Consider the following 13,013-nt stretch of genomic DNA (forward strand, 5'->3'; position numbering starts at 1 on the left):
TTACACCAAAACCCTGCAACCACGTAACATGCGATTTTCCTCAAATCATTTTTGCGCAGAAAACCAATAACCGCATTTACTCCACCCACTCATTCTATCTCCACTCACCACTGTCCTTCGTTGTCCTTCGTTGTCATTCGTTGTCATTCGTTGTCATTCGCTGTCATTCGCTGTCATTAGCGAATGATATTTAACCCTGTACAAAGTCAATTGTCATTCGGTCATTCGCTGTCATTCGTTTTAGTTTGTCCCTGATTCCGCACTGACGAAAACAGCGCTTACTTACAAAGTTACGCTGGCACGATGCAGGGTTGCCTTGGCATAAATTTATGCTTCCATAATTAGTATCACTAAGAAAATTATATCGTGATGTAAGGAAAGAAACAAAATCCAAAATATATCCGTATGCACTTCATGTACGAGCTTACCATATGCCATTCGTGAATTCCACAGAAGTTGCTTTGCCAATAATTTGCATTAATAATTATAGGGTATACAAAAGTGTAGAAATATCGCCACACGAACAGCAACTTATTTATACCCCTCAACGTGATACAAAAAGAATCATCCCATACGTAAATGTAATACATTTTAAGGTGGTACACATTTTTTCCCCTTTCAACAAAAAGAATGAGTGCACTTCATTTTGGCTGTCCTTTACTTTTTTTATAGTAATAAAGTGTACTACGCCTACTCAGTATGAGTACATTCTGCACTGACGAAGTGCATGCACTTACAATAAGTGCATGCACTTACAATAAGTGCATGCACTTACAATAACAATAATAATATGAGAGAGAGCCACATAATCTTTACACCATTCGGCATTCCATGGTATAACCCTTCAGTAGAGCGCTACTAGACTTCATGTGTAATACAAGCACTTATTGTACATGTATGTACAATGGCAATACAATGATGAATAATGTACATTAATTGCTACCCAAGGTAACACAATGTAACATTATGAGGCAATTAGGCCTCTGCATGGTATATATTCTGAATAAATCAACAGCCGTGCTCATTGTTATTCATTCTGATGGAATATGCATACTCAGTACAAGGAATTCATATTCCTTAAAGCTGTAATGTGACACAACTTGATACTCAGATCCAACCCCCCAAAAACAGGTGAGCTTTGATTATATATAGTGTGTAAAAGAAAGTTGGCCTGATGTTTCGATCCTAGCAGGATCTTCCTCAGAGGCTATATGACAAGTAACAGTAACAGAAGGGACAAAAACACGCACAGAATACAGACAGGTTAATGAGCATGGTGATCACAATGACATACATGTAAGGGGATTAGTAGACAAGGGATGGAGATCAATCGAGAAGAAAGCAACAGGGGAAGAGAAGAGGTAGGATATAAACAGTGGAGGGACAAAGGGAGAATTCATATTCCTTAAAGCTGTAATGTGACATGACTTGATACTTGATAATTGATTATAAATACGATTTTACATACACGTGGTACGTAATTGCAAGTACTTTGTATGTAACTCAGAGCTAGTACTTTTCGTTGGGATGAAACTACTGGACAACAAACAATGATCTGCATTAAAGGGCTCTCAACTTTATAAATGCAGTTGTTTTTACTTTACCTCACTTCGAATAAATTTAGAGGTCTTCTTCTCTATGTCCATATCTGGGTCCACGTACCAGTAAAACGTCTCCGAGGACATCGCTTTGTGAAGTGTCCCGTTGATGTCTGCAAGCTCCGAGCCCAGCCCGTTAAAGAGAATCTTTGAAAAAAAAGGTGGAACGGAAGAGGTTTTAGTTTTGAAGCTTGAGAGGAACATTCATTCGAAAGTCACGTAGGAACTCAAATATCCTATTTAAATTTACATTACTGCTGTAAGGCCATATACAGTGCCCGATTAACCCAGTAGCAAAAGTAGCGTAATATGATACGGGCCCCAGATTTTCAAGGGCCCGGCGCTAAATGCTTGCGAGCTATCAATCCCGATTCAGTGACTCTACACTTGCTCTATAATACTACAGTATACTGCCTTTTATGACTTTTACAACTTTTATGAACGACTGGGTGTTTAAGGTTAGCGATCTTAGACGACTATCACCATCAAGCGGGGTTTTTACTTTAAATACAGTAATAAATAGGAGTGTGGTATCTATGTGATACATATACGAGTGCAGTATACTGAACTGATTAAAAATGATCTTGCTTCTCATGTTGGCACCAAACAAGACCTCGAGGAGTTAATTACCGATTTACCATTTGATACCTGACAATTCTTTAGAATCTTGTTTTCCAAGTAGAATGCCTTGAGCATGAATTTGTCACTCAATGATTACCCAGAACGCTCATTTTCAAAACTTAAAAAGGATCAAAAATGAACAAAACAGCACCATGCATTGGTCAAAGGGCAGGCGCATAGCCAGGAGGGGCGAAGGGGGCGAGCGCCCCCCCCCCCCTTGAGCATTTTTCTGTACTTTTTATGATATCGTTAGTAATTTCAAAATAGAAAATACTTAGATGCAACTTGCAAGGCCTGGGAAGTGCCATTTCCAGCGATCTGGGAGGCATTTTTGGCCAAAATGTTCTTGTAGGCTTCGCACCAACACATGGTGGCGCTACGCTTGGATAGTTTCCAATGCCGAATCTATGGCTCTGATAGTTTGCCTACAGGTTCGCCCCTCCCTTGGCAAATTCCTCGCTACGCGCCTGTCAAAAGTATCGAACAATCTCACTCTAATGAGCATTGAATATCAATTACTTCTGCATGAAATAAACGTTTTCAGTATCATCAACAAATTTGCTCATTATATGCTAAATCTAGAAAATGAAAGTTTTTTAAATAATAGTTCTGTTACTTTGTCAATCAACGTTGATACCTACATGTAAGTTATGTCAGACATATTTTGTCGTATTAACTGGCTGTAAAGCAAATTAAAAAAAAAAAAAATATTTAACCATATGCAAGTGAAACATTTATGTGTTATAATATTCATGAACAATTTTGTAATTTTCGGCCCCTTTACAACATATGCTACAGGCCCTGCACTAGCTTAATCCAGCGCTGGACATTAGTCTTGGCCCCCAGTCATTTAAACTAATTGCTAAAAATTCCTTAAAACTTTCCATAAATACTTTAATGAGGGTTCCACCCTTCCAGATTTTTCGAAGACCATGAGGGGTGATCCCATTTTGAAACTTCCAAGTATAACATCTATCAAAGTTCTGTTAGTCATAAAATGCAACTTACAAAAAAAAGAATTATTCCACAAATTTACCCCATCCTGTTTATACTGCATTTAGTTTTTATTTGTCATAACCGTTACTATGAAAACTCACCTCAGAATCTACTAGGGATGGAAAAAAGTAGGTCATCAGAGAATTGATAGGGACACAATAGTGGACAGGCTTCAGAGAGGAGTCCTTTACCGAATTTCGGGTTCGTTCGCAAAATTCCCGGAAAGAAGGATGCTCCATTATCCTCATCTCTATGTCGTGAATTTCCTTGAGTCTGTCCGCCGTAAAGATGTTTGCACCGTGCGGTTTGGCGAGGTACACCAGCTGCATATTCCAACGGGCCGATCGGAGTTGCGGCGAATCGGGTGACCTCTTTGCCCTCCAGTTACCTTGACTTTCTTTCCGAATATCATCATCCTCTTTCTTTCTGAAGGAACTTGCCCGTTTCCATGACGACGTATCACGACCCTGCAATCGAGTGAGGGTGCTCAGAGTGTTTCCGATGTCCCTTTCGACTCGAGCGCTGACATTTTCCAACCGGTCCACAAGAGCGCGTTGGAATAGATTGTTCCTCACCGTCGAGATGTGATTCGGAATCTGAAACGAATCCAATGATCGGTCGAAATACGGCTGCGGCTCGACGACAAAAACGGCGATCACCCCGACGGCCACGGAAGTGGCGATGGTGATAAATATCAGAGCGATGCCTACGGCTGGATACGATACAATTCTCCCTAAAATCACCCAAAATTTAGACAGATTCTTCACATTGCTATCAGCAGTCTGGATCAAGTTGGTCAAATCATCGGCATCATAATCGAAGTGCTCCATGTCTTCACTAATGCTTTCTGCACTGCTTGTAGAACTGTTACCAAAAGTAGTGGTCTCTAGGGGTAAATGTCGCCCATGGCAACCATTCTCCTTTCTGCCACTCTTTGACAATGGCAGGTTAGCTGAATCATGGCTATTAGGCTCGTGATGCTCGTCGCATGGTATATCCATATTTGTACTGTTACATATATATTGATATGTCGTTTGTGGAAACTTTGTTCACATGTATTATTCAAGAAGTTTTATAAATTGTCAACAAGCACTTTATAATTCTCCCCACATCACATAGCAGTCGGAATGTCGTAGCAATGGTGTAATATATTTTTCCAAATTTTCTTCACTTCAAGTACGTATAGTATTCAATCCAATTAGCTAGCAAAGCTTTCAAAGGAGTTTCCAGTAAGAGGGATGTCACCTTGCTATCGGAATCTATAAGAGCAAATTAGAAAACATTTTTGCATGTTAAATCGTTAATTGTAGAGAACACTGTGCGAAATTCAATTTCAAAGCTTCCATGCATTGTACACTGCTTACTGCTGTAGTATGTGGTGGAAATGATTGCAGTTTACAGCATTCAGAGCTTTAACAAGGTGTTTCCTCAGTCAAAATCCATATAGGTTGTAGGAAGAATGTAAAAATATTCAATTAATTCAGCTAACTCTCACATTTGTTAATTCCAAAATATAATTGAAATTAAGTTGAGGTGTGCCTGTGTGGGAGTCGGGGGGAGGGGGTGGGGTGGGTGGAGGGTGCTAGAACCTCCAAGAAAGTACTTTTGATTCCTTCAAAGACAACTGTATATGTTCAACGTTCAACAATAAATGTGATAAATTTATTTTTAACAAACTGTTCAAATCCAACAAATTACCCACAGTTCAGGATTAGGATCTTCAAAACAACATCATTCAAAGTGACTTTGACTAGTGTATTTGTACTTGATTACGCAGACAGCTCAGCTGTGTCTATTCAATTGTTATTGCATAGTTTGGCTGGTATACTGAATATCATATTCATTCAACATAGTTTATATTTTAATATTTTTCAAGTTGGAGGTTGTTGATTTATATTGTGTTATGTGAAGCTTATATTTTCAAAAACGAAGAGATACTAGCTCATTAAAAATAGCACAGACAAGAATACCATCACTATACTTAGTTTGTCATCACAACAAATGTAGAGCGCTCTGTCAGTGTCATAGTTGTAGTGGCCTTATATTTTCTAAGCCTTTATTTTCACAGCATATTTATCACTCTTTTTTATTTTCTTACTGGTATGCCCATGTGAACCTTAAATAATAAAAAAAATTTTTATGTTTCTGTTTTTGTTTAGTTTCATTTTCTAGAAAAGGGTGATGCGATTTCCACATCTAACTAATTTGAGGGTGAAAGTTTCAACAGTTCAATTTGGTGGCTAGAGTGCTTGTGAGTCAAAACAGTCCACAGGGCGACAGTACATGTCACCGGGTGGGCTCTAGTTACGGTGGTGCCTGGTATAGGGCATTCCCCCACCCCCACCCCCAACCTGGCTAAAGTAAAGCTTGCTCTCCATCTCTATTTTCTTGTTCTGTTTCTTTATTTTTTTTTTTTTTTTTGCTTCTTCCAACTGTTGAAAGGTAATTGCAATTCTGTATTTATGCCTACCCTATTAAATTTTATCCAGTTTCATATACTTTTCGGTTTCCCCCATAATTTTTTCCTACCTGAAAAGGAACAGGATTGCATCACCTACACATCTGCACCTACATAGTCACTTTTGAATCTGCATCCAAGAGCTCCCTCAAGTCTATAATTGTGCTAAATTCAGAGTACATGATGGGCTTCCAACTTCAGGCATTAATTAAATTGACAAAATGCCAGTGAATTTTACTGTTTGCCAACAGCGGAAAATTTGCTGCCAATTAGTGTCTGCCAATTTTCTGCCAGTATTACATTTAGAACTGAAGCACATAGTAAGTTGATTAACAATCATCGGTGAATAAATTATATCCATACCTACCTTAAACACATAAGCCCTTTATTACTGCTTATTAACAGCAAATATAATTTGGACTGCTCTCAAAAGCCCAAAATACAGTAATTAACTGCGATGTGAGTTGTTATTCAAGAAAATGCCAAAACTTGGAGAAAATATTATATTAGCAAGTATTGTTTACGTAAAATTGTTTATTATATTGTTTATTTATTTTATGATTTTGCTTTGACTACTTCATTTCTTTTATTTTATTACTCTGTGTGTGTATATATATTATATTTGTACTTCTTAAGATTTTACTTTAGTCCCATGTAAAAGTGCTTTGAGGTATAACAGGGAAAAATACCCATTAAACCCCTGACCATGACCAACTTAAATTATATATATTGTGGCATCAATTTCTCTTTGTGTTCACTTAACCTCTGTCACTAAATTAATGGAGCTCTGTGGAATACCTATATAGCTACAGTACAATGCCCTTGACAGATACAATAAGTGTTTGCTACATGCATGCATGGGTCAGTGATCATCTGTTAATAACCTGTTGATGTCACTCAATACCATGCCATATCAAAATAGACCTTTGATGCTAGGAGCTTCACAGCACAGTCTTTTGGCACATATACAGACTGAGAGTGTTAACATGTGCATCTATAAAACTGATACTGTTAAAGTGGAACTTATTTTTTTGATTCATCCAAACAACCTACCACTCACACACATAGGCGTAGGAGTCTTATTTGATTTGGGGGGGGGGGGGGGCTGTAACGACTTGCCCCAAAAATATAGCCAACATTTTTTGCGGCCCTGCGCACGCTCAACATGTTAAATGTGCATATCATATAGGCATTCATCAGATATTACATCACAGGCCAATAACATACAATCATTTTCCGTGTTATTACCCTTCCACATTGGTTATAATTATTGGGGAAGTAGTTACAACAATGATGATCATAATAATATAAGTTTAACCATTGAAAAACACATTGCATATTATTTTTCTTTCAGTAGGTGCCCGAAAACTTCTCAGCATATTGCAAAATTTCACACAAAAAATTGGTTGGGGGATGCAGCCCCCTCAGCCCCCCCCCCCTCCCCCGCCTCCTACGCCTATGCTCACACATTCCAACCCCCCCCATTTATCCCCTTTCCCACAAGAATTTTGCATACAGGCTGAGAATGTTAAGACATGTATCAATAAGTTATGCTATTACTGTACAAGCTGCTACTAACACATTCCAACCCCCCCCCCAATCCCTCCCTATTTTTTTGTTATTTAATCACAACCTATTTATACTGTACAAAACAACACTACATCAAAGCATACACTCATATGAATTATAGGTTAAGATAAAAAGTAAGTTTCAAATGTCATATTCTCTCAACTTATAAATCAGATATACTTTGAGTGAAGTATGTGCTGTCATGCATTTTTCAGATTGTCTATGATTAATATGACAAAAAACCTCTGGACTAGTCTTTTAAGTTATTGAGTGCAGCTGTTCATCTTATATAAAGTATTTACACAGGTATAATGAAAAAATCAAGTATATTTCAACAGACCATTTCTACGGTAATTATATACCAAAAAGCATAAGGAAAATATTGGATCAAAATTGCAGAGGAATGAGTACTGCATCCCTTTAATTTTCTTTTAATGACTGAAGACCCTAAGTAAACCATTATATCTTAAAGACTTGAAAACAAATTCATGTTAATTATTTTATGTAACTACTCCTTACTTTTTGCTATTTTCTGTGGGTTTTTCATCTTTTTAACTTACAAGTTTTGTGGATAAAAAGGGTCAATTCAATATGCATACACAATTGGGTAGGCGCATAAGATAAGATTCTGCTATGTTAAAATGATGCACAGGTTTATTTCTCTACAAATGAAAAATCTACCACCAGAAAATAAAAATTTAACTTTGTGAGAAGGTGGGCCAATTATCACAATGAATTTTATGTCCCTTTTTCAAGCATTCTTATCATCTAACATTTCATAATAGGTTGAAGGTATATGCTGTATTGGCCCCAAATATGCTAGAAATTCAAATATGGTCACCTTTGGTCAAAATTCTTTAACTGTTTTATTACAACTTTCAAGGAAATATTCCTCACTGGGACATTCCGTCATCCTGTGTGTTCCTTAAAAATGTCTGAGAACAATTGGGAGAGTAAAGACCTCCAGCTAGTACTTTTTGAAAACTTCTAGTAATTATAGCATGCTATAATTTGAGGCCTATACAGACTATATATACCTTTAACACTGCAGATCTAGTAACAATATGTTTACAATATTGTTAGATGACTAGATACACAAAGTGTAGACCTATGTGGTCAAAATGTTATATTAACTTACATAACATTAACATGTTACATAACCTTACATAACATTAACATGTTACACAACCTCAGAAAAACATACCTGTGTGCTGTGTTAGTTATGACTAAAATTATCAGCAGAGCTTATTACAAGTTACTTGTCATCCATACTGCTGCTCAATTTCAGCGAGATATTAATTACAAAAAGAGTCTGAAATTCAATTTTTGTACCGTTCGGCATAGCTTCCATGTTAGTCTTCGACATTCAAGAGCATTTTATTAATTTGAGATGAACAATTATGTCAATTATGACAAATATGTTATAATGTGGATTGTTACAGTACAATTCATGATTAAATTTGAAAATGAGTAACCATACATTGTATGGCTTCCTAATATATTATAATAATATTGTGGGGAAGTAATGATGACGATTAAAACTCAGTCCGAGTGCCACCTCCTGTCATGCATCCTTCCCCCATTAAGTCTGCTTATAAATAAAATGCATCAGTTCCTACTTTTATTAATGCAGCTACTGTAAACATCCTGTAATACCAGTATTTTCTTTTACAACATTTGAGTTGCTGGTATTTCTGTGGTTTATACAGGCGTACCCTTCGTTTCAGAAACTGTAATTCTTTTCAACACATGTTCTAACAGATGTCAATAAACTTGCAGGGTATAAGAGACTTAGAATAACAACTCACCTAACATTCAGCACCAAACGATTGGTAGACCTCTAACCGTATGACAGTAAGCCTAAGTGAGGCCTAAGCGTTCCTGGTCGAACGATTTAGTCAGGATTGGTTAATGTATTGTTCTCTTAATTTTAGTCATAAACGCGGTCATTATTACCTCACTATGGTCTAAACTGTCTAATTATTGTTGCCTGTGGTCAACCATACAGAGCCTATTGAAAATAACAAAACTGAACTTGACATAAAAGTTCAGGGTGATACTTACGAAAATAGTATTATTCTAAAAACGTGACTATAGTATTGAATTAATCCGTCATTCCCACGCTAAACAGCGTATTACATATAGTCCGATGGCATCGATGCTAACAAAAAATAGCCAAACACAAACCTTGTCGTCGGAGATGTCAATATTATGACATCAGAAATCATACAAAAAAATTCATTATCAGTGTTCATTGATTCGTACTAAAAAAAAGAAAAATTTTAAATGTTCTCCATACCAACCTAGTCCGATGGTCGGTTCCCCAATATTATGAATACACAGTGTATGTGCGTGTGAAATTTACGATCTTTTGTTCGTTCACAAGTTTTTTTTAGGCAAACAAACATTCCTAGAGGCGGGGCTTTAGAAGACAATTGTTTGTATGCGCTACACCATTGGTCAATATGCTTCAAGTGATTGACAGTAGGTAAAACTTTGAGATAGTCCCCGCCCACTGTCTGGAATCCTTTGAGCGGGTGTCCCGTGCATACAAATTGGAAGGTGAATAAAATACTTACCACTTTATTGTGGATTTATGAAATGCTCGACAAAACTGAGTCAGTTCCAACGCAGTAGCATTCCCCCAAATGGTTTCTTATGGTAGATGATCCTCCATCACCCTGTGCATGGCATCAATTGAGAAACACAGGCCATTTACTGAGGTTAAATATTGCTTTTAATTCTACCGGAAGACAAGGGAAATTACTGATATAAGTCGGTACCGGTATAAACTTACGTGTGCTCTTAACCGCATCATGTTTGCACTGTCCCGGATGTGACAAAATACTTACTACGGTACAAGTATGTTTTCTGTAAGTGGTAATCATTGCATAACGACATGGAAAACATATATATTTATGCATGGATCAATCTGCTAATCTTTTCAAGTTACTAATAAATATTACGATGACAAAGCAGAAAATATAACACTCACCTTAAGGCAAAATGACTGAGATGAAAATCCCACCCCAATATCTCGAGACTTTACTCGACATTTGAGACTTCGAGGCGTTGATCACATTTCTAGTGGTCCAGTGATGTTATCACGGCAGATGTTCTTCAAAAGCTTTACTTGCCAATTACAGTATTTTGTTGGTTTATCCTTAATATTGACACATTTGAAATGTTTGCTTATAGCTGCCATGTTCTTTTTTTGTTAGAATTTCATCAAAATGAAATCATTTTGCGGAAATATTATCTCCTCTTTGGGTAAATGAGTGAAAAAGTTCTCTTTTTTTTAAATCAACCAGTAGACTTTTTCATCTCAATTGCCTAATCACATCAGTCCTTCTGCTGTTGCCAGACGTTCTAATCGTATCTTCGAAATTCGCTACGAAAACGTGACCTAAAGATGCACACAATTTTCAGCAATATTGCCCATTGGTAGGGCCTGGGAAGGGGTGGGGACCCGGGAAGGTATGGCGGGATATTCTGCACCGCATATAACAGCGGCTCCACGCTATGCTTTCAATAGAGAAAAAAAAGGAGGGAAACCTTCTCCCACCCCCCCCCCCCTCCCTTTCCTAATGGCTAAATCAGAAATGCCACAGGTAGTCGGACTTAAACATTTGGGACTGATTGTCCCGGTCCCCTTCCCCCATCAGACGACAAAAGCGTAAAACAGGAAACAGACGGAAAAGTGGACATGTTTATAAATGTTTAACATTAATAATGAATGAATAACACAAGCTACAATTTTGTTCTTAGCTGATGGCACTTCCTAATGGCAAGTGTTTGGCACCAGAACTCTCAGAGTGGGCAGGGTGTGGTGGGGGGGGGGGCATGGGTGTAGATAGCTTTGTCTGAGGTGGAGGGGGCGACGAAACCAGTCGGATCAATCGAAGATGAGTCACATGGGAAACAGAATGACGTCATTCTACAACACATTCGTCGCTGTTATCAATACCGGTGTATCCGGAATATTATGATAACGTTATAGGGACACGTAAGCTCTTAATGTTGGATTTTCAACATATTGGGTTTCACTTGGTCAACTCGATCAGTTCAATTTATTCTATTGACTGTCATCATCAAGAGCCTCTGCCACTTCAACAGTATTCGTGAGACATTGGACGATATTTGTCAGTACTGAATATTCCGACTTTTCTTCTTACACGTGGAGTGGTATTCACGATGGTTATTTTTGCATTGGAGGCCTGAAAAGAGGGTGGGGGATGAGAATATTTTGTGTTTATTCCTCCCACAGCTAAAAAATAATAGTGATGACCGCACGGGATCTACGCCCATTGGGGGGGGGGGGCAAGGAGGCACGTGGTCAGTGGCGGAGAAACAGGGGGGTTGGGGGTTTTAACCCCCCCCCCCCCCCCACTTTTTGAAAAGGGGGGGTTGGCACACACAATCAACCCCCCTAGTTTTTGCCAGTAATGTTCTGTTATAGCCTCCATGTTATGTGCTTCAAATGGCATAATAAATCAAATTATTAAATTTGAAATTGTTAAAGTCATTTCAACCTTTTACCTGGTAGGCTACATCAACAATTAACGACCAAAAACCAAGTTAGAATTGACCCACACATTATTTCTAGTCCCTTTCCCCCACCTTGCGAATTGGAACTTGTAGCTCATAGCGCTAACTTCACCCCACAACAGACATACACAAAATAACGTTTTGTTGCTGTTGAATAGCTTTGGAATTGTATACACTTGCCAACTTCAACGGGGTGAAGGAAGGAAAAGAAAAAGAAGAAAGAGAGAAAAGGAGAAAAGGATGGAGTAGAAAATACGGCAAGAAAACGGGAAGAGAAAGAGGAACAGTGACAAAATTATTCGAATTTGTAAAGCAAACAGCAGATATCACATCATACCAATGCATGAAAATGGCGTTCCACGATAAACAGCCTCCAAACCATGGGCGCAGATCCTGGTGAGGACAGCGGGACGCGTCCCCACCAACTTTTTCAGTAGTGGGGACATGATATACCGTGTCCCCACCACAACCACCACTCGTTATGCTATAAACCGATACACACCGGCCATGTGATGTGTTAGTATGCTATCAGTACTATTATGTTGCACGTGAACAATTAAAATAAAATATTAAAATTAACAAAGCTTAAGATATCCAAAAGACAGTTCTTCATCAAAGAGGCACATTTTATTAGCCAGTAGGGCACATTTGCTATTTTGGAAAAAAATGGGGGCATGTTCCCCAGTGCCCACCCCCCCCCCGGCTCCTACCCCCTGCTTAGGACGCAAACTTAATGACTGACCCAGAGGCCCCCTTAAGCCACAGGAAATTAAATGTGTTCCAAAAATGTCATGTTATGATGCAAAAACGTGTAGAAGGGAGGAGAATGGGGACCCTTCCTCACGGAAAATCAAAGTTCAGCAAAGGAATCAAAACTGTGCGCTTTCCTAAGTGTTACGAGGGCCCATTGTAGCTTAACGCTAGTTACTGCTAATGAGGAACCTAATGTTATATGATAGAAAGTATTTAAAATTGCCTACGTGATAAATCAGTATTTGAGAAATTAGGTCGGGTTACCGTGTCAGAATGTTATAATACACGATTGTTCTGGTATATTCCTTATGATGACACGCTGGTCTCGGGTTAACGTCGCTATACGTGAGATCGCGTGTAAGCTGTACACATCTTCGTGGATTCTCTGGAATATTCGCAAGCGATGCAAAGGACTTCCAAGAATAGAGAAACCGGGTCGCGTTGTTACTCAGGTGTATCGAGAAAGATCT

The 13,013-nt window shown here is 38.4% G+C and overlaps 1 protein-coding gene across 1 annotated transcript in view; it reads right to left on the reverse strand.

Annotated features, from left to right (window-relative positions):
• The window catches only part of LOC139975668 (protein dispatched homolog 3-like), a 39,717-nt gene extending 29,745 nt beyond the window's left edge, over window positions 1-9,972 (reverse strand). The window contains exons 1-3 of the mRNA XM_071983765.1: window positions 9,822-9,972; window positions 3,317-4,474; window positions 1,605-1,745 (exon numbers count right to left, since the gene is read on the reverse strand). Coding sequence (XP_071839866.1) covers window positions 1,605-1,745; window positions 3,317-4,216 — 1,041 coding nt within the window. The 5' untranslated portion in view covers window positions 4,217-4,474; window positions 9,822-9,972. The remainder of the gene's footprint in view (window positions 1-1,604; window positions 1,746-3,316; window positions 4,475-9,821) is intronic.
• Window positions 9,973-13,013: the final 3,041 nt, after the last annotated feature.

Source organism: Apostichopus japonicus, chromosome 11, assembly GCF_037975245.1.
Source record: "Apostichopus japonicus isolate 1M-3 chromosome 11, ASM3797524v1, whole genome shotgun sequence".
NCBI lineage: Eukaryota > Metazoa > Echinodermata > Holothuroidea > Aspidochirotida > Stichopodidae > Apostichopus > Apostichopus japonicus.